The sequence below is a fragment of the Coniosporium apollinis genome (assembly GCF_000281105.1).
Source record: "Coniosporium apollinis CBS 100218 chromosome Unknown supercont1.10, whole genome shotgun sequence".
Classification (NCBI taxonomy): Eukaryota; Fungi; Ascomycota; class Dothideomycetes; genus Coniosporium; species Coniosporium apollinis.
The window spans coordinates 531,164-551,470 of record NW_006913272.1 but is presented as its reverse complement, the minus strand read 5'-3'; the positions used below and the strand labels follow the sequence as shown (position 1 = coordinate 551,470).

General features: G+C 53.6%; 8 protein-coding genes across 8 annotated transcripts; 5 read left to right on the top strand and 3 right to left on the bottom strand.

Moving 5' to 3' along the window:
* Positions 1–1,856: 1,856 nt before the first annotated feature.
* W97_02763 (uncharacterized protein) lies at positions 1,857–3,689 on the top strand (the record flags this gene model as incomplete). The annotated part of the gene is made up of 2 exons (XM_007780662.1): positions 1,857–2,158; positions 2,246–3,689. The coding sequence occupies 2 exons, from the start codon at positions 1,857–1,859 to the stop codon at positions 3,687–3,689; spliced, it is 1,746 nt and encodes a 581-aa protein (XP_007778852.1).
* Positions 3,690–4,500: 811 nt separating this feature from the next.
* W97_02762 (uncharacterized protein) lies at positions 4,501–4,947 on the bottom strand (the record flags this gene model as incomplete). The annotated part of the gene is made up of 1 exon (XM_007780661.1): positions 4,501–4,947. One exon carries the CDS (start codon positions 4,945–4,947, stop codon positions 4,501–4,503), a length of 447 nt encoding a protein of 148 aa, XP_007778851.1.
* Positions 4,948–5,384: 437 nt separating this feature from the next.
* Positions 5,385–6,270, bottom strand: W97_02761 (uncharacterized protein; the record flags this gene model as incomplete). Its single annotated transcript, XM_007780660.1, has 3 exons — positions 5,385–5,596; positions 5,655–5,919; positions 6,220–6,270. 3 exons carry the CDS (start codon positions 6,268–6,270, stop codon positions 5,385–5,387), a joined length of 528 nt encoding a protein of 175 aa, XP_007778850.1.
* A 1,165-nt stretch (positions 6,271–7,435) lies between these two features.
* On the top strand, positions 7,436–8,236 carry W97_02760 (uncharacterized protein; the record flags this gene model as incomplete). The annotated part of the gene is made up of 1 exon (XM_007780659.1): positions 7,436–8,236. One exon carries the CDS (start codon positions 7,436–7,438, stop codon positions 8,234–8,236), a length of 801 nt encoding a protein of 266 aa, XP_007778849.1.
* Positions 8,237–8,525: 289 nt separating this feature from the next.
* On the bottom strand, positions 8,526–9,335 carry W97_02759 (40S ribosomal protein S7; the record flags this gene model as incomplete). Its single annotated transcript, XM_007780658.1, has 3 exons — positions 8,526–8,892; positions 8,941–9,023; positions 9,174–9,335. 3 exons carry the CDS (start codon positions 9,333–9,335, stop codon positions 8,526–8,528), a joined length of 612 nt encoding a protein of 203 aa, XP_007778848.1.
* Positions 9,336–11,342: 2,007 nt separating this feature from the next.
* W97_02758 (uncharacterized protein) lies at positions 11,343–12,284 on the top strand (the record flags this gene model as incomplete). The annotated part of the gene is made up of 2 exons (XM_007780657.1): positions 11,343–11,399; positions 11,451–12,284. The coding sequence occupies 2 exons, from the start codon at positions 11,343–11,345 to the stop codon at positions 12,282–12,284; spliced, it is 891 nt and encodes a 296-aa protein (XP_007778847.1).
* Positions 12,285–15,099: 2,815 nt separating this feature from the next.
* On the top strand, positions 15,100–16,846 carry W97_02757 (uncharacterized protein; the record flags this gene model as incomplete). Its single annotated transcript, XM_007780656.1, has 5 exons — positions 15,100–15,133; positions 15,190–15,525; positions 15,576–15,918; positions 16,180–16,393; positions 16,448–16,846. The coding sequence occupies 5 exons, from the start codon at positions 15,100–15,102 to the stop codon at positions 16,844–16,846; spliced, it is 1,326 nt and encodes a 441-aa protein (XP_007778846.1).
* A 744-nt stretch (positions 16,847–17,590) lies between these two features.
* W97_02756 (uncharacterized protein) lies at positions 17,591–18,749 on the top strand (the record flags this gene model as incomplete). The annotated part of the gene is made up of 6 exons (XM_007780655.1): positions 17,591–17,604; positions 17,696–17,767; positions 17,882–17,916; positions 17,974–18,051; positions 18,126–18,610; positions 18,681–18,749. The coding sequence occupies 6 exons, from the start codon at positions 17,591–17,593 to the stop codon at positions 18,747–18,749; spliced, it is 753 nt and encodes a 250-aa protein (XP_007778845.1).
* Between the last annotated feature and the right edge of the window lie 1,558 nt (positions 18,750–20,307).

Here is a 20,307-nt window from a genome sequence, read left to right as displayed (position 1 = left end):
AGTAGTCCATCTGGCGTGCCGATGAAAGTGTTCGTGCTCTCGCCGAGAGCAGCTAAGGACTCATACCAGAGTCGTCACGATTGTCTCAGCATTTTCCCTCAAAAAGGCGCTAAACCTCTCACCAACGGACATGTATGCTATCCGCTCATATGCACCTATTACATGGCCCAACGGCTTCAAGATTATTTAATAAATCTCGAGCCATCCGTCTGCGGTTAAGTTGTTGTGTTCGCCGAGAAGCAGGCATCTGTATCCCTTAACGAACTCGTACGGCTCAGCGGCCAGCCCGTAATCCCAGCTGGTACGCTGTACGGTGATGCAGCAGATTTGGTTTCTAAACAAATCTCTTGCATCGTAGTGGCACGAGCCGAGACCATTCAGCTCGTTTCTGTCCTCCGGAGATTCGCCTAGGGGACGGACATTTAGCTCCAGAGGAGGGCAAGACCCCACACAGTTAGCGCCCCGTCTACTACTTTGCCTGTCAGGTCTGAGCGGGCACTTTCGGTCATCTTATCAGAGTTGAGTTCGACCATAGGTCCCAGGTCGCACTTCGCATCGAGAACCTCTAGCAACGGTTGACCGCCGCGCTCGAGCTCAACAGAGCCTCTGATAGCCGCCCAGCTCCACTATGGCGCGACATAGGTGGCAGGCCTCTTATCAGAGCCATAAGGTCTCCTCCATCCAAGGTCGTACGGTAGAGCAGCCCCTCCAAAGACCGGCAAGGTAAGTGTCATCCAGACCGAGCTGTCTTAACAAGTACTGAGCCCGCCTAGCAATCCCAGAAATGGCTGGCAACTTGTCGGTGCCAAATGGTAATTGGCGTCCAGTACAGGCTTTGAGGACACCATGCCAGGCCTCTTTGGATTTTCTCAAGGTCCCACTCGGTGTATAGGCTACCGAACGTTCGGTTGGAGGCAGGCACGGATGTCTCGGCCACAGCTGGCCCCCGACACTCGCACCGAGACGCCTCGTTGCACTCCCAGCTCATCTCTCCGTCCATTGAAGTGTAGTATTCGAGTGGACAGCATTCTCTCCTACAGCGTCCACCCCGACGTGCTAGCGGGTATCCGCCTAAATTCGAGTTACTGTAATATCTATCAGCAATCTCGAGCCCCGGTTTAAACAAGCGGGGGGTACTCCTGGCACTCAACAATGCACTGTCCCCACTAGGCCTGACACAGCTGATTGTCGCCGTCGGTTCCGCTAAGCCATGTTCCTGTAGAAACCCAGCGTGAACATTCGAGGCTGCATCCGCGGCTATCGTAAACAGCCTATTCCGACACACATCGCCCATCCTCGCTGACTCAGTCGCCCAGTCCCGGGGATCATCTTGAATGATTCACAGGCTATCGATCCAAAGCCATCGACACCCAATTCCGCGGACCACTTTCACCGCGTCTCGCAGACTCTCCGGCAACATCGACATTTGGATGCCAATCCTCATCTGCACGAGAGTCTCGCATGTCGTCTTGATCGTTTGGTCATAAACGGTTTACTGGAGCATCCAGGTCTGACACAACTTAGGATCGGGTGAGGCTGAAATGCAACGTCCACTTGCACCGTTAAAACGCTCCTGCATATAGAGAACTCTTCGTAGTTATAGCTCGTGGCGACGCGAGGTATCCAAATCTTTCCATGAATGCCTGCGAGAGGTGTTGTAGGCAGTCTGGGATGCTCATGTACAGCGAGGCTGATGTGGATGAGATGCGGCTGCGGCACGTGCCTGATGATCCCCAGGATCTTGCGGGCGTGGCTGGCGCTAAACCTTAGATCCCGTCTTTCCCGCCCGAACGCGTTCCAGGGTCTCCCAGTTTTGCGGACACCTCTGTAGCCGTCAAGCAACACCGGAGTCAACAATGGCACAGCAATTCCCATACACCTATTACGCCTGTTGCATCAACGCATCTTCATCAGCTTCACTAGTACAGAAACGCTCGTCCCACACAACGACAGCAGACGAAGAAGACGAGGACCGTACCTTCGACCCGCGCTCACCGCGCGCAAACTATTCCCTGTACCCGCTCGAGCATCTCCTCTACTGCGACGACTGCCAACAGATCCGCTGTCCGCGATGCTATACGGAGGAGATAGTGGCTTGGTACTGCCCGAGCTGTCTGTTTGATGTGCCAAATACTCAGGTCCGGACTGAAGGGAACAGGTAATTCAGGATGCCACCGGTCGCAAGAGCTGGGGACCAGTCGGTCACAGCTTTTGGGCAGGCAGAAAGGAGCTGATGCCAAGCTAGGTGCCAGAGGAATTGTTACAACTGTCCGATATGCACGTCGCCACTTCAAGTTAATCCATTGGAACACTCGAGCCACCTTGCGCCGGAGAGTTCAAACGGCGCGTCATACTTTCTGGGTTGTCCATACTGCAACTGGAGCTCCCTAGACATTGGAGTCGAGTTCGCGAAGCATACCGGTATCACAGCTCAGCTCGCGAAGCTCAAGACCGCCAGACAGAGCCAAGCAAAAAAAGAGCGAGAAGAACGAGCAGAGAACACGGACAGCAACGATAATAACGCCTTAAACGAACGTCCAACCCGCGACGACCTCTTCAGCAACCTCAAATCCTTCTACAAAGACGCTCTCTCCTCCGCCAACCCCGTCAACCCCCTCAGCTTCGATCCGACCCTCTACAACTCGCCCCCCTCCGTCACGCGCCTCATGAATCTCTACGCCCCTCCCAGCGTCAAACGCGCCAAAGCCGCCAAACCAACCCCCATGCGTGAAGCGCACAGCACCTCCGAAGGTCTGCTCCCCCTCTCGCCCGTCGACGAAGACATGAGCATCGCGCGCATGGCGCAGGCCGGGTGGGACAGCCTCAGCAGCACCGCTCAGCGCTCGCAGCAACAACATCCAACGACCAAGTTCGTGCAGGACCTCTGGCCCGCACAGACGCGCCTCCTCACACGCCGCGCAAAACGCTGCGCAACATGCCGGCACATCCTCACAAAGCCAGACTCCAAGATTAGCTCCACACGGTACCGGATCCGCATCCTCGCGCTCGACAAAGTACCGCGCCTCTCTATCCGCGCCCTATCCGCCCTACATACGCCGCACCCGTCCTTCCCTATCAGCGTCTCCAGCACCGCCGCCACCGCCCCGCGCTTCGAGTACGAGAACCTACGGCCGGGCGTAATGGTGCAGTTTCTATTGACGCTGCACAACCCGCTCTTCGAGCCGATAAGGGTGACGCTCGGCACCCCGGCCGTGACGCCGGGGAAGCTGGCGAGCAGGGTGACGGTGCTGTGTCCACAGTTCGAGGTCGGTGCCAACACCGACGTGTGGGACGAGGCGCTCAACTCCTCCACCACTCTCAGCAGCAAGGGCAAGATGCAGCCCGGCGACGGCCCTGTGCAGGCCGAAGCGGGAAAAGTGTGGGAACGCGGGCGGAACTGGACCAGTGTTGTGGTCGAGATCGTTCCCGGGTTCCCGGGCGGGGCGCCGACCGGAATCGTGCCGAGGACGGCTGAGGAGGAGGAGGAGCTTGATGAGGAGGATACGGTGGTCGAGGTCCCGGTGTTTGTTAGGTTTGAGTATGAGTATGAGCATCCTGATGCTGCTGTGTTTGAGAAGATGAGGGAGGAGGAAGGGGCGAGGGTGAAGGAGGTGCCGGAGATGGGGAGGCAGACGAGGGAGGTGGCGTTTTGGACTGTGTTGGGGGTAGGGAGGGTGGCTGGTAGGTGAGATGGGGATGCGGGAAAGGGATGGGGATGCGGGATGGGGAGAGACGGACTTTGGGATGTAGGCTTGAACGAAAGGCGGCATTGCGAGGATGTGATCGGCGTTTGTGGCGCTAAGAACTAAAGGCATTAATCAGGGTTTAGGACAGTGAGTTAGGATTCACGCATCGCCAGTGACCGATGATAGCGTGACACCAACTTGGCAAAGCACATCGGTGGTATGAAGTGCCTTAGTTCTTGCTCTAGTATTGTTGATCCAGTCTTGGGCAAAGGGGAACAAGAAGCAGCCTTTAGCTAAATATGTTATCAAAACGCACACCTCCAAGCACAATGTGTAAATTCCAGAAGCATTAAATAGAAAACATTGAATGGAGATGTCCCGTCGAAAGAGTTGTCCTGCCAGCGAGCAGAGTGGCAACATTGACAGCGGCTATAAACCGATGAAAGAACTTCATACGGCAACTGGCTCGGTCGTCCCATCTGGGAACCACTTCTTGGCCGCCCTCTATAAAGCTGTCAGTAAGCTGAACTGCGGGGATTGCATAGCCGATCTGAAGGAGTACGAGATCTCAATATTTTGCTGGTGAAAGAATGGGCAGTGCTGGACAGTTATGTGACACATCTTGAAGTAGCGCAAGACAGTGTAGAGGTGTTGAGCGTGTGAAGCGGTACGAATGTGACTTGCCTTATCAACTCCATGCATCTCCCCGAAGAAGCAGACACCGTAAGTGCAGCTTGGGTCGTACGGGCACACATGACCCCAGTAGCATTCAGTGTCTCGGCCTGCACTCAAGTCAGTACTTCACAGGTTAGGGTCACCAAAGGTGGAGTAGAAAGGACTGACACTCGTCATAGGAAGAGCACAACTTGTTCCTGGCTTTGTGCCTCAACGCGAGTTGCTCCATCGCCGTGAGCTTCGGCTCGTGTGAGAAAGGGCAGTGCTGCGTGCGGCACACGCCCAGGAGATGGAAGTCATTACAGACTTTGCCTCTGTTCGTTATACGATCGTGAAGGTTGTCCATGGCCGGTTTGTCTGGTCTGGGCAGCCTTTCGTCAAGCCGCTGGTCATCAGCGTTGAGCAGCACGTATTTGCGTAGTGCGGCCTTCCTAGGTGCTATACAGATATTCTTTTCTACGGTTCCGCTCTTGCCGACGGTCGCCCACGATGGACCAGTAGCCGAAGTGACTGACGGAGTCGGAGTCGGAGTCGGGCTCGTGGAAACTGGCGGAGGCTGCGTCTTCGAGCGTTGGGGCATAGTCATGGTGGTTGGCGGCGAACTAGACGGCTGAGATACGGCTGGGCCGGGTGTTGTAGACTGAGTATTTGACGAAACACTCGATCTTTGAGTGACTGCATCAATGTGCTGTTGGATTGCGGCTTGAGGCATGAAAGGAGCCGCGTGCGGAGACACAATTGGCCTTTCTGGAAGCGGATCGGTCCTAAACACAGAGTCGAAACGCGTCGTCTTCAGATTAAGCGCAACAAATCCTGGTTGAGCTGGGGTTGTCTCTAGAAGGCTAATACGGCTTGCACTAGCGGCATCGTGCTTGTATGGATCAAGACTGGGCAAGTAGCCATTGTCATGACATCCGCCAAATATGATGTGTTTACACTGGTGATTGCCAACGAACAGACGGAACATTTCTGCATCGAACCACAGTCAGCTCCTGTGCAGTAGAACTTTTGCGGTACATTTGGTCAGAAGAGGCATGACTGCCTGTGGCCTCTTTGATCACCTTCCTGCTCGAGCGTGCCGTCGGGACTGGGCCAGATCTGTTGGCTCAACTCCGCCCAGTGACTGCCCTTATCAGGCATTGCGCCCTGCCCAAAGCGCAGGGCATGTGCTTTTGATGTGCTACCAGTGCAGACCGGATTGCGATTGCGGTTTCGGGCGGTGCGAAGTTGCGATACTATAACAGCAAAGTCAAAGCAACTTACCTCTGATTTTATGATCCGCTCTTTCCTTACCACTTCCTACGTCGACGAAGCTGAACAACGGCTGATTAAGGCTGAAAGAGCGAGAGAATTCGTGAAGATCCGTCACGCTCTTGATAATGCCTACTGAATATAGCTTTCTCGCCAGGCCGTCAAGATTAGAGTAGACTTGGACCATTACCGACCAATGGCCTGCTCCCTCATGGCGCTCTTGCAAGTGGTTTCGGATTTCTGTAATCAGCTTGTGAGCGGCATCGGAGCCTCCCTCACGGCCGGCTGCCAGGATAGCATCGTGAAACTGCAGCAATTGTCAGCTACAGGCGTTTGATCATCCCCGTACTGCATGAAAGGTTTTCCCCCATGACTATTCAGTGAAAGATGCCTGAGAATCTCGGAAACCCTCTCTCCTACGAGGCTTAAAGAGTTCCGTATTGCTGACATGCGGAGCTCTATAGTATACTAAAGCCGGCAGCGTTCGGGTTACGACGTATCTTCCAAAATGAAATCTCGTGGAAAGAAGAGAACAACATGTATTCCAAAAGCGTGCAGTGTGTCGCGCGGTCCCAACTTCTACTAATGAACGGGAAGGATGACTTACCATAGCGCCATCTCCATCGATAAGGACTAGAGCGAAAGGATTACTCTGCATGCTCTGCTGCGCCAGGACAAGAGACCGGGAGGCATTTTGGCATTCGTTCTGGAAATGACGCCGGACTTGCTGTTCGCTCGCCAGATCGTTGCATTTTTCTTGATACAATCCTTCAAGCTCGGTGAGGCGTTGGAAAAGGTTCTACGGATACTTAGCATGTAGGACAGCAGCGAGTAGCAGCAACGTCTGTCATCAAGTACAAGCGCGACGTTTGTACGGCAACCGCATAAGCACGGCGAGCGCCTCTTCTCCCATGAATTGACGGACCGCACGTTCGACAGCGTGGGAAAAGAACCATGGTGTCCCAGGAGAGGACATCGAGAAGCTTACATGGAATAACGCATCCCGCTCCTGATCAGACCTCCGAAAAGCCTCGAGACGGGATTCTAAGGTGTGCTGTCCGTTGTCGCCGTTCATCACAGCCATCGTGAATTACTGTCTGCGTGGGACAGGTCAGTGTCAGGTAGAGATACAAGAAACCAGCAATGGCCTGTACGTCGTTCGACCGACTAGGAGATGAAGTTTTGGACGGACAAACAAACTCAAACAAAGCTGTCCGACAACCCCGGAGCTTTTGCTATCCTCCGTGACGCTGAAAACTGCAAGCAGCAAAGGCGATAGCGAAATCCACGATGGCGAACAGCTAGGCCAACCAGGCACAGGCTACGTACCTAGCTCTGCTTTCCAGAGGAGTTTCCTGAATGACGAAGCGTGATGAAAGAAACCTGGCGGGCCGTCTCACGCGAGCTCAGTTCTTTGTTCTTGGTGGCCTGCGCACTAGTGCGACCGTCCGAGATTTAAGCGCCTGCAAGCGGCTAGACGCGTCCATCTTTCCAACCGCGCTCTCGCCATGTCACGTGCGTGCGGATGCAGTCAACATGATGTCAAGTGGGGACTTGAGGAGAACGGAGTCTGGATGCCAGAACCCCTCTGCCGACTTCAATACACTGAGGCTCGGCTTGGGGATACTCTGTACATGCAACTACTGTCAAAGAAAACATACCCAATCCGTCTAATCACCCAGCGGACGATCTCCGTAAGTATCAAACTTCATACCTCGACCACCTCTCACAACAGATACTCAACACTATATCATCCCTTCCAGCGGATATCCGCAAAACAACCCCCCCTCCATTTCCGCTATTCAAACCCCGATCTGCCAAACATGACCGCCCCCTCCCCCAAACGCCCCCGCACCCACCCCGCCTACACCCTCCTCTACCACCCCTCCGTCCCCGGCCGCGGCGAATACATCCGGCTGGCCTTTGAAGCCTCCGGCGTCTCCTACAGCGACCCCGCCAAGGAGGGCACAGACGGCTACGACGAGGTGCTCGCCGTCTGCGACCCGTCCAGCACCGGCGACGAGGACGGAAATCCGCCTGTCTTCGCCCCGCCGGCTTTGCGTGTGCCAGGGGCCGGGAAGGACGGCAAGGCGCTGGTGATACACCAGACGCCGAACATACTGCTGTATTTGGGGCCAAGGTTGGGGCTCGCAGGGGCGGATGAGGCGGAGGGCTTTTGGGTCAATCAGTTGGCGCTTACAGCGCTGGACGTTAATAATGAGGCGCATGATACGCACCACCCCGTTGCGGTCGGGGACTACTACGAGGCGCAGAAGGAGGAGTCCCTCCGCAAAGCGAAGGACTTCCGCGAAAACCGCCTCCCGAAGTTCTTCAGCTACTTCGAGCGCGTGCTCAAGCATAACGAGAGCGCTGGGGAGGGCAAGTACATGGTCGGCGACAAGCTGACATATGCCGACCTGACGTTCTGGCAGGTTGTGGATGGGCTGCACTTTGCGTTTCCGAACGAGATGATGGCCCGAGCGAGCGAGTTCCCGTTCATATTCGAGAATTTCTATCCGGCCATCAAGGAGGAGAAGGGCATCAAGGCGTACTTGGGCAGTGATAGGCGGCTGGAGTACTCGATGGGTCTTTACCGCCACTACCCAGAGTTGGACCGTCAGTAGAGGACCGGCGCTGACAAGGGGAGTTACGGAAGAGCATAGCGGCATGCTTGAAGCTGGCCACGAGAAGCAGTGCTCGTCCCAACTGGCTGGAATAGCCACGAGGCCGATGGGCTAAGGGCTGAGAAAAGATAAAAGTCTACAAGTGTCGCTTATGAGGAACATCAAGCAAACCATTTAGAAAAGGTTGCTCTTGCTCGGGAGAATCTGGGATGGTAGATGCTACAAAGAAGTCTTTTCCGCGCCACGCTATTGCCCCCTTCGCACTTAGTGAATCGACCCCCTACCGCGTCTAATAATCAGCCACACTGCTCTGCGGGAACTCAAAGTTCACTCCCTTGCCCGTCAGGCGCTTGTACACCTCCGAATAGGTATCCAGCCTATAGTCGACACCACCCCTCTCCTTCTCGTCGAGAACAATCTTCAGCACCTTGCTGCCATCCTCACGCGTCCGCATGCGCTTGCCAACAATCTCAACCGGGTAGACCAAGTCGTGGAGAATGGCGTCGTGGACAGCGGTGAGCGTCCGGGAGCGCGGGCGCTTCTGGGTCTGGGAGGTGCGCGAGCGGTTCGAGCGCTTGGGGCGGGGCAGGATGCGGCGAGATGCGATGATCAGGACGTGGCGGTCGGAGAACTTCTTTTCGAGTTCGCGGGTGAGGCTGAGGAATTAGATGTTGGGTTCATTGGAAGAAGGGCGAGGTACTTACCGCTGCTGGGACTTGTGCCAGCCTTGAAGAAGAGGAACAGGGACAAAGATCACAATTGCCTTCCTGCCGTGGCCGACCTCGATCTAAGAATCCTGGTGTCAGCAATCTGATGCTGCCCAGTGCCCACCGCCTCTTCGGTCGTCCAGAGTCTTGTGTGCAGGAATCGGCCGTTGAAGCGTCGAGGGATTCCGCGGTTGAAGGTGGTTTCAGCGTGTAGACGCATTGTGTCTTACCTCGCGAGCAGACACGAATTGCAGAGGCCTCAAAGAGGCCCGCATGTCTGGGATGTTGGTCTCGAGGTCGTAGAGAGCATTGGCGATGCTGGTCTCGATTTCGGACGGGTTTTGCCTCGACGGGCTGTTGGGCGCAATCTTGTTGAGAGCGGCCTGCGACATGACTGCTGTCGAAAGGATTGTCGAGCGGATGAAGCTGGGTGTTGTCGCGGTTGGTAATTTGAAAGCGGTTTGGTGGTCGAATTGTGCGGTGTGCATTGATCTTGGAGCTAGTCCCGAAACAGAACTCTTAGCGAGACCCTTCAGATCTCACCGCTCCGCCGCCAAGAAAATCCAGATATCACAACTGGAATATCTCAGCATGAGTGCATCACTTATAATTTGATTCATTCATATAAGCTTACGTACTAGAATTTAAATTAGAAAATAAAATTCGTGTTTCCAATCCTGAATTCCGAGAATTTCATCTCTTAGAAATAATCGTAAAGTGTGCAAGAAAAGAGTCCTCGCAATGTATAGACTGGAACGGCTAAAAGAGGTTCTAGCCGGAATTGCAGAGGCAAAATCCCTAGTTCTGATTACTCCGACGTTATCCTCCGATTTCAATAGGCAGCCTTTTACAGATGGCTCGCTCTGGAAAATTTCACGCAGATTTAGTCGTTAGGGACATAGTGTAGACTCTGGTAATACTCGTCGCGATTGCAGAGACAAATTCTCCCATCGGCTTGATTATGCATGTTTGTCGCACTGGTGTAGCTACGAAAGTACTCAATCGTAAACCCATGAAGTCTCTCGTCAACACGGGCGCCGGCAGAACGCTAGTCTAAGTCTGTTTCACATCACTATTCACGACAACCGTTATTGATCTTTTTTTGGGAATAGTTCTTGAGATATCGTTGCAGACCCCTTTTGAGATTCTACTGTGGGCAACTACCAGACCCCTAAAACCGGTAATCTGGCACGTTGGCTAATACTACACTCAGTGGGAGATAGCACTTTTTGCTGTCACCCACATGCTCTCTGCACTGGTCAAGATTCTACCGACACTGTTTACAATCCCTGCCTTGGTGAACCACTTTCTCCCCTCCCGCCTGATCAGCTGAGATCGAACGTAAACGTTACTCGGAGTGACCACAGGAGCAGAATAGGATGTTGTCGTATTCACGGTGAAATGGGTGTCTCTCGGTCCCGGTTTGCAGATATTATTCTGATGCAGCAGGATCAAGAGCCTCGTGATTTCATCGAAGATAACGCATTGAAAGCCTCCGTGAACAATTGAAGGATGTGCTTCTAGGCCGCGGCTAGGTGACATCAAACAAATAACCTCAGGTGGGGTAGTAAGCTCCACTGGAGCGAGTGTCGCCGGCTGGTCTTTGGGGAGTGAAATAGATTCAGGCGTCTTGAAGCCTTTCAGTCGGAGTGGCAGAACGTGAGGTATAGCTGTGTTGGTGTTTACGGTTCGTGCAAAGAAACGGGTTTCCCCAGTGCGTTCGTTGAAATTACGTGAGAAAAATGGTATGATCTCGTAAGCATCGTTCTCTAGAGTTTTACGAGTCCAATTCACAGAGGAGAAATAATTCACTGTGCTTCGAGAAGGTTTGTGCCCTTGAATGAAACTAAGAAATTCGACTGCTCTTCCACACTATTTAGAATCGTGGAGGTGGAGAAGTGGCAACGGCTCGTTGAGATCCTCTGTGCGAATGGGATCCGGGTGCCAAAGGTGAAAAGGTACCGAGGCATCGTCTATTGGTGGCTGGAACCGGGAAGCGTAGCTATTGGGATATTTCCAATGTTATGAAATTGGTACAGAGAGAAGAGTTCGACCTGAAGCAAGCTTATAGTTCGGAGAAGCATGGAGCCTCGGCGCAGTTTAGTATCTCGTAGTTTGAGGCGATGTCTGCAAATATTTAAGCCAGGGCCCCAAGGAGGCGCTATGGGCTCTAGGCCTGAGAGCGAATGATGAAAAAGATGGCTAGGCAAAAACGGGGGCTCTCTAGGCTAGGATGCCAATGGGGCCTTTGACCTCCACACAACACCGACTCCGCCCGAACTCCGATCTTTCAGACCTCGGCTCACTTGACACGTTCAAAAGAGGACATCAAGACGCCTTCATCGTGGACTGCAGCTGCCTTCTCTCAGGTCTTCACTCGTGATTAAACCATCGAAACAATGGCAGCAAAGAAGTTTCAGTATCCCATCGTAGACGTCTGGGCCAACCCTCCTGGAGTAAGTAGTACTCTACCGCGTTCGACTCATGCGTTCTAACACGTCACATAGTTGGGTGCAGCCATTCCAGAAGTTGCCCGGCTTTTTGCATATAGCCATTCGGACCCTGAAATTGCTAACAAGAAGCGTTCACCCAAGGATGTGATTGCGTGGATGGACGAGGCGGGGATCTCGCACATCTGTCTTTCTGCCTGGAGCCGCCCAGGGAAAATGATCTTTTCGAATGCTGAGGTCACCGAGTATACTCGTGCTCATCCGGATCGAATCTTCGGCCTGGCTGCCGTTGATCTTCATGACCCAGTGAACGCGGTCAAAGAGCTGGAGCACTACGTTAAGGTCGAAGGCTTCGTGGGTTTGAGGGTGGTTCCTTGGTTATGGAACCTTCCTCCCACCGACCCTCATTATTGGCCTCTTTTCGTAAAGTGCATCGAGCTCGACATTCCTTTCCTGACACAAGTGGGCCACACCGCACCTGCCTGCCCGAGTGAGGTTGGCCGACCGATTCCATACATCGACACAATCGCACTCAAATTCCCCGACCTAAAGATCATCATGGGTCACATCGGATATCCTTGGGCGGCGGAGACCGTGGCAGTGGCATGGAAGCATAAGAACGTGTATATCGACACTAGCGCATGGTCGCCAAAGTATTATGCGCCAGAACTCATCAAGTTTGCCAACACGACGGGCAGGGAGAAGGTCATGTTCGGAACGAATTTCCCGCAGCTTGGATGGAAGGCATGCGTCGATAACGTCGATGAATATCTCGTCAACACTAAAGACGGTTTCAGAGAAAAGGTCGTGAAAGATTTCATGGGTGGAAATGCCCTTCGGGTGATGAAACTACCTCCTGTCAACTTGGGAAAACTCAAGTCTAACCTTTAAGATTGTCACGTCACAGTTACAGATAAATGATTGCATGTATATATTCTTGGCTTGGATCTCTAGAAACTTTGACCGCTGCCTCGACGTCTTGAAACAGGTGCACGATGAGATCCGTTGATGTCTGAGGAATTTGTACCTCACACTGACGCGGAGTGCTACTCTTAGCCTTCTTCTTGGGGCTTTCATTCTCGCCATCCGTATCCTCGTCTTCTTCATTCTTGCTAACGCTAATGCGCTTCTCAGGAGTCGTTAGCGTAACAGGAGTGGAAGGCTTCTGCCGAGTCTCCTCGATTCAGATATCACCAGCGGCAGGGCTTCCGAGAGAGGTATAAATGTAACTGTTAGATATTCGAAGCCTCTGTGGGGATTGTTCGGTGTTGAAGGAGCATTGAGGCTATCAAAGGGATTAGAGTGGGCGTCCGATATGCTGCTGCGTCGCGGACGTGGAAAAGATGGAATGTCAGTTTGTAGGAGATAATTTGATTGTCATCGGGTGGCCAATACTGCGATTGAGGACGGGAAACAAATTGCGGCCATGGCGAAGGTTATAGAGGGAGACTAAGGCTCGCGTGATTATTCCATATATCATGGAAGCCATTCGGAGGACGGATGCAAACGCTTGCTACATGGATGATCGCGCGCTGCCGCGACCGTCGTGCTGGGCGTCATAACAGGCCGAATTATAATACTGCGGAGGTTCTACACTGCTACTTCTATTATATATACAGCTTGTTTCGTAGATAAATATATGTTTCATAAGACATCCTTTTCAGATCCTCCGGATCGTTACTTGACAGAGTGTTGTTAACTCTGATATTAAGTCAGAGTCGATATATATAGACCTTTGAGCACCCTTTAGTGATTTCCTACGACTTGGAGATTGAGCTTATGCGTTCGGAGCTGCTTAACATTATGCTAGTCGTACAGGAGGACTCGACCGCAAATGCTCCAAAGGCCCTCGCGCTGCGCATAACAATGACACCCTAATTGACTTCTATAGACGTCTGATAAATTGCGACCTACGCTGAGACAATTCTCATCCGTTTTGGATATGTTGTTCTCTTGATTCTATTAGGTTGAGCACGTGGGACAGCAGCTGCTAAAATGGAATGTGGGATCTTCTTTGAAGGGCAACAGTCTCGTCAACTGGTGCGAGAGCATGATGTCAGGACGCTAAAGAACCCTGGCAGACACTGAGATGTATTCTTCAGCACGCTCGAATGAGACGGTACCGCCTTTTAGACCGCTTTTGCACTGCCCCGCCGTTGTATGTGGTTCGCGTAACATTAGCGAGGCCAGGCTGATCACACATCGCAACGCTTCCGTTGTGGGATGCTCGAGGGATTTATCAGTGAGGAGCACAATCGGCCTGGGGCCTGACGACGGCAAAGACGGCCGGTGTGAGATGGCGGACCACCGAAAGATAACTCTGACATACGGTTTGGTTGGATGCAAGCTTGAGGGGAGAATGTGGAGATGTGAAGGGATTGTACAAAGAAAGACGGAGTCTCCATCGAAGGCCACCTACCTGTCAGTATCACTTAGATGGCGCAACTCCCGGGCCCTAGAATGCACTGCCACGATTCCCATACTTTCGAACATTTGATTCGAGGAGGCGTGTTACCGCTTACCTCGGAGTCTTAGAGGATGGTGTCCTCGAGGCCTCGTCAGACAAGCCTTTCTAAGCACCCTTGAGATCGCCGTGGGGGCAATTCCTTTTGCGGCTTAGAAGTTTCTCAAAGCCCCACCAGTCCAGAGTTGTGGGGATGAGCCATTTGCCTGGTCACAGAGCAGATGCTGTTGCTTTTAGGTATGGTCAGAGAGTATCTCGTGTGCGACCCGAGGAGCTACCGCGTACTACTAGGACGCTTATCTGAGGCGATCTGTTAGTGTATTACGAAAGATCTGAGGCGGCGTGGATGGAGACGCTGTATTACTCAAGATGCGAAGCATCTCTGCAGCGCCTTCCTCGACTACAAGGCACTGCACGCATCTGACTTGAGAGTACGTCAGCCGTCAGCGAGAGGCTCGTCTTGAAACACGGCTCTCGGAACTCGTCCGTCACTGTCGCGGGCCCTACATTGAACGCGTAGACATGTCCGGCGTCGTCGCACTCCGACCACCGAACTGGGACTTGACATCTACCTTTAGACACAGCCTTGTGTACGGAAAGGATCGCAGCAAGGATCTCCTAGCCCTTGCTGACGCGCAATCTTCGGCATTGTCTGATTCGCTGGTCCAGTTCAGCACAACCTCGCGACGCAGCATGGGAACATCCGACATGGCTCCAGCCCGCGACGAGCATCCGCAACAAGCAGCGGATTCGACCGCACTCTGGACACACTGCCAGCGCTCGTCCTAGCCGCGTGGCAGCATCTTGATCTCCACTGACAGCCAGCCTTCGCAGCCGCCCCTTTGCCTATCTCGACCTCGCGGCCGCCACGGCTCCCCGCTTCGGACTAGCCCTCGTCCCTGATGTGCCTAGAGCTGATCAAACATGCTGGATCTTATCCGTCGGGTGAGACGGACAAAAGCCTCTTTTGCCGGCCATCTAATTATGTGTGCACCAACATGTCATTGACTGCCGTAGCTTACAGCCCGAGTCACTTAGGCCTAGGTTTCGCACTGTGCTCAGCTAGCGGTACGAATAAAGCGCAGCTGCCAAGAGGACTCCATTCCCCAGCCGCGGTGTTCTGAGGTGTTTGTTAAATCTATCTTGATTGCCGCGTACTCTACCCTCCCTCTGGTCGTATCCTCTCCGAACAACCCTATTCCAGTTCTCCACTCAATTCGCTGTTGAGCATAACCGTCAAGCATGAGAGCTCAAGCAGCAGCCCTTCTGGGCTTCGGTATGTTGAGATGACCAGACCTGCCCTCCCATACCACTTACTGACGCGAGCTTCAGCTTCGGCGGCCTACGCGCAAGTCGCAACCACATGCCCTCAGGACGGTGTCTGCTTCGGCCTGAACATTCCAGAGAACACTGCATCCTCGGGCAGTGGCGATATCTTCTTCCAGATCAGCGCCCCAACTACATACTCATGGGTCGCTCTGGGCCAGGGAAGTGGAATGTCCGGCTCGAACATCTTCGTTATCTACACGTCCGCCAGCGGCAACAACGTTACGCTATCGCCGCGCCTTGGACAGGGTTACCGCATGCCCAACTACAATTCGGCAGCTCAAGTCACACTGTTAGAGGGCAGCGGCGTGACGGACGGCGTTATGACTGCGAATGTCAAATGTAAGTGAGAAAACCTCGTCTCGCGCAACCCAGTGTTGACCAGGTTTCAGGTTCGAACTGCAACAGTTGGAATGGGGGTGATATGGACTTCACGTCCAGTTCCGGGGGTTGGATTTGGGCAAACCAGCAAGGAAGCCCTCTGAATTCGGACGACACATCGGAGAGCATTGTGCAACATAGGAGCCAAGGTGGATTCGCGTTCGACTTCTCCACGGCCAAAGGCGGGAACGGCGTCAACCCTTTCGCCAACTCCGGCGTTACGGTTGCTTCGGCGTCTGCTGGCTCGACCGCTAGCTGTACCCCGAGGCCTAGGACTTCTAGTGCTACACAGACTACCGGCCCGTCCGCAGTAACGGCAGCATCGACCGCTTGGCCCAGCGCATTTCCGAGCGAGTGGGCTGGAAGCTGGACAAGCAACATCCCGAGCAGCTGGCGCACAGCTTGGCCCACCGCTGCGCCGTCAGGATGGACCAGTCAGTACTATGCAGTTCTTCTTCATAATCAGCTCACTAATACGCTATGGGTAGAACGCGACACAGACGATGAGGAGGAGGAGGGCAACTACTGCGACGATGACAGTACCTCTACTACTACCACCACCACAAATTCCGGCGCGAACAGCGGCAACAGCAACGACGCGTTTTCGTTCCAGAGCGGAGAGATGCAACGCCGACGCAACATGCTGATCGCCCACGGCGTGCTTGCGAGTCTTGCTTTTGTCATCTTCTTCCCTGCCGGCGCCATCAGCATCCGCGTCTTCAGTTTCCCCGGCCTCGTCTGGTTCCACGCTGCCATGCAGGCGTTTGCGTACCTTGTCTACATTGTAGCTTTTGGCTTGGGAGTCTACATTGCTACGACCATGAGGCTGGTAAGAGGAAAATTCCACCATATTCAATGAAGTGTCCGCTAATCAAAGGCATAGATCGATGCATACCACCCAGTCATCGGTATCGTCCTCTTCATTTTTCTGTTCTTCCAACCCATCCTAGGCCTACTCCACCACGCCATGTTTAAGAAATATAAGCGCCGCACGTTCTGGTCTTACGCCCACCTGTGGCTCGGCCGCATCATCATCACCCTCGGCATCATCAACGGAGGTCTCGGTCTTCTGCTGGCGAACAACTCCCCATCTGGGGCTATCGCCTATGGAGTCATTGCCGCCATTGTCTGGCTTGTCTATGTCGCCGCTGCTGTGTATGGTGAGATGAAGAAAGCCCGGAGCGCGCCGCCGAAGTATTCGGAGAGGATGGGCTCGGATGAGGGCAGTCCGATGCGGGATATGAGCGGGCAGCCGAGAGAGTACTACGGGACGCCGAAGTAGACTTCGATTTTGGTGTTGGGAGGGCCATTCTGGGGGATCTAGTTCGATATTTGTGATACCACCGGGAGTAGAACGGAGGATTGAAGGCCAATATGGGGTCAATGATTATGAACTGCATTGTGCACAAGTTGTGCTGATCATAGAGATACTTCGTCGATTGACCGTAACGAATGTGAATTGCTACGCTCAACTCGCCTTGTTCGCTGCTGCTTTTCTAGTCGCCTTGATTTCGACCGTATCCACGATCGATTTGGACTCATAATTGTAACAAGGTCAACCAACGACACGGTTTCATGCCACAGCAAGCATAAGATATTCAGCAGTTTGATCCGTTGGGGCATCTCTCACCTAGGGTATCTACAGTCCATGAGCTACGTCCAGATTATCCAACTTGATATCCAGGAGTAGCTTTCAGAGCGGCAATGTATACTTACGATCACCTTTGCACGTGCGGATGGATGCATGGCGTTTTGATAATGAGGGAGGACCCCTGGGTATGTAGCGGGGCAGTGGTCTTGGCGTGATCGCCCTGACAGCCCGTCACCCACAATCTCATGCCAAGAGCGAACCACTGATCTTTCGAGGCAACAACTTGAGACGACATCCAGACAACCACCACAACAATACATAAATCCGCGTCCTGACCACAGAAAAGAATACATCGCCTACCGTCTCCCCTCCACGTGCACGCGCACAAGATACCGTTCCGCTCCAGTCTCGTCGTCAAGATATCTTTATCCCAAGATGGGCGAATCAAGGTAAACACAGACAACTGGCACCGTTTCCTCCCGCCTTCTGGCGCCGGAGAGCAGCTAGAGTGGAATGTCTGCTAACATTGGATGATGTCAGGCAAGAACTGCTGGCATGGCTGAACAACCTTCTACAACTCAACGTTACGAAAGTTGAACAGTGCGGCACCGGGTACGCGCATTCTACTCCCCGTACCTCATACATGGTTCGCCGCGCCGACGGTTCTACGCTATATCGTGGCATACGGAGACGGTTGTGGGCCTGGGCTTACGAAATTTGATACAGGGCGGCATTATGTCAGATTTTCGACAGCATCTTTCGTGAGTGCCGTCCAGCTCCAATCCGGCTTGGCCATGTAGCGCTGACAGCACTTCCAGTCGACGTCCCCATGTCGCGAGTCAAGTTCAACGTCAACACCGAATACGCCTACCTCCAGAACTTCAAGATCCTCCAAAGTAATTCTCCCCCCCTCCCAACGTACCTCTCGACGCACACGAGACACCTGCTAACCAGCGCACCCTCACCGTAGCGACTTTCACGAAGCACCAAATCGACCGCTCCGTCCCCGTCGAAGCCCTCATAAAATGCAAAATGCAAGACAACCTCGAGTTCCTCCAGTTCACCAAGCGCTACTGGGACCAGTACTTCCCCGGCGGGGACTATGACGCTCTAGCCCGGCGAAAAGCTTCCGGAGGCGCACCCGCACCCGCACCCGCCAGCGCGCCTACACCTCGCGCCGCAGCTCCAGCAGCACGACGGAGCGTCCCCGCCAGCAACACCGCGGCCCCGCGAACACGCACACCGCAAGCCGCCCCCGCGACGGCGGCGCTGAAGCAGGAGGTCACGACGCTGAAGGAGATGGTGGTGGGGCTAGAGCGGGAGCGGGACTTCTACTTCGCGAAGCTGAGGGATATTGAGGTCTTGATCCAAGGCGCGCTGGATGCGGAGGAGGAGTATGACAAGAAGGCTGTGGATCTGTTCAAGTCGATACAGGCGATTCTGTACTCGACCGAGGTGAGTGACCCTGTCCAGACTCTTTTGACGGTGTGGGGGGAGGTTGGCGATGGGAGCTGACAATCAACAGGAGGGCTTCGAGATCCCAGCGGAGGCGGAGGAAGGGCTGGAGCCGGAGCTTGAGGAGGAGACTTTCTAGACGCTCGTGGGTTGGTATTGAGTTCAGCGGTGTCGGCACGGGTCCGGTAGATCCGAGCGGCTTTTTTGATTCGGCGCGCATTGTTGGCATACACTTAGGGGCGGCGAAGGGTGTGGTATGGTTTGGGACGTGGGCTTGGAAGGCGCTGCTTCTGGCGGAAAAGTCGACGATAGAAACGACATATACTACCCCCAGGACCACAATGCAGCATGTTTTCTCTTGTTGCAGTGATGGCTGGCTCTAGCAGTCAACCTTGACGCGTGCACCTGTATCAGATTGTTGCTGTAACTGCTACGACAAAAGCACGGATAGCACTTAGTATATCTATACGAGAGTTGGAACATGCTGTGCCGTTGAAAGAGTCGCTATGTCTACGGTGATGGATACGTAGGAGCGGTGGAATGCTAGAAGCCCACTCAAACCCCTCAGTGCGAACGCGCCAGCGATGTGAAAATTAAGGTCAATGCTGCAATAGCAACACTGTGCTCCGCGCATCCGAGCCTAGGTCCGTCGTGTAGGGAATGTCGCCTCTAACCTTGAGCAATTCCAACACTGGTTGCTTGGTGGGGATTACACTCCTCCCCACATCGCTGCCGGCAGAACAACACAGGCTACGATTCTGACAACACGGTGTTAATATCCTGAGAACCCGTAAGGAGATAAGAGTTAAGACTCCTTCTTTTCTTGGCAATATAAAGGATGGTCACTCAATCAACTCTGTCGATGTTCGGTCTTTCGCATATGGTCCGCCAAAGTCCGAACCCTCGCTGCCAGTTAGTCGCAAATCCGATGTCGGTCTCATGGTGTTGGGTGATGTCGATATTTTAAATACAATTTCAAAGACCGCAATCTTGAGTCGCCTGCTACATAGGCTTAAACCATAGTTTCCACACCCGGTGGCTCTTCTGGAGTAAATAATGCCGGAGGCCTAGTCGCAGGAGTGTCGGTTCCGTCTGGCATAGTCCGTAATTGTATTCCGAAAAGTGACTACAAGATTCCTGTCGGGTAGACTCCTGACATATGAGGGGAGCGAATTGGGGATGCTGACGAAAGAAGGGGTGCCAGAATGCTGCTAGAGATTTGCAGATTCTTAAGAGGAGGTTGGTGAGAGGCTGCCGAGGAAGCAAGGGGGAAGGAAGAAAGCTGCCGTATGTTTGTATGAGGCAAATTCCGGCGAGAGACGGTTGAGAGAAGCAGGTGGACGGACAGGCTTCAGGTTTTTATACACGAGAGAGGCGCGCAAGAGGGTTTTAGAAGGAGGAAGGAGGATTGAGAGGTTGCCGGACGGATAGCTGAGGAGGAAGGGTTGGGTGGAAGGAACCTGTTGAGACTGCGGAGGATCGTGGGCTGGTCGTGTTGTTATAGAGGAAAGAGACTCTGAAAGTTATTGGTAGGTTGAAGAGCTGTAAGCCTGTTGGAGTCTGACAAGGATGTACCAATTCCGATGCTAATTGAACTGTATGAAGTGCATAAAATACATGCCAAAGAAAAGCCGGAGTGGCTGGCCGAAGCCATTTAGCAAGGATCGAGGACAGCTCACACTTATGACGGCATATCA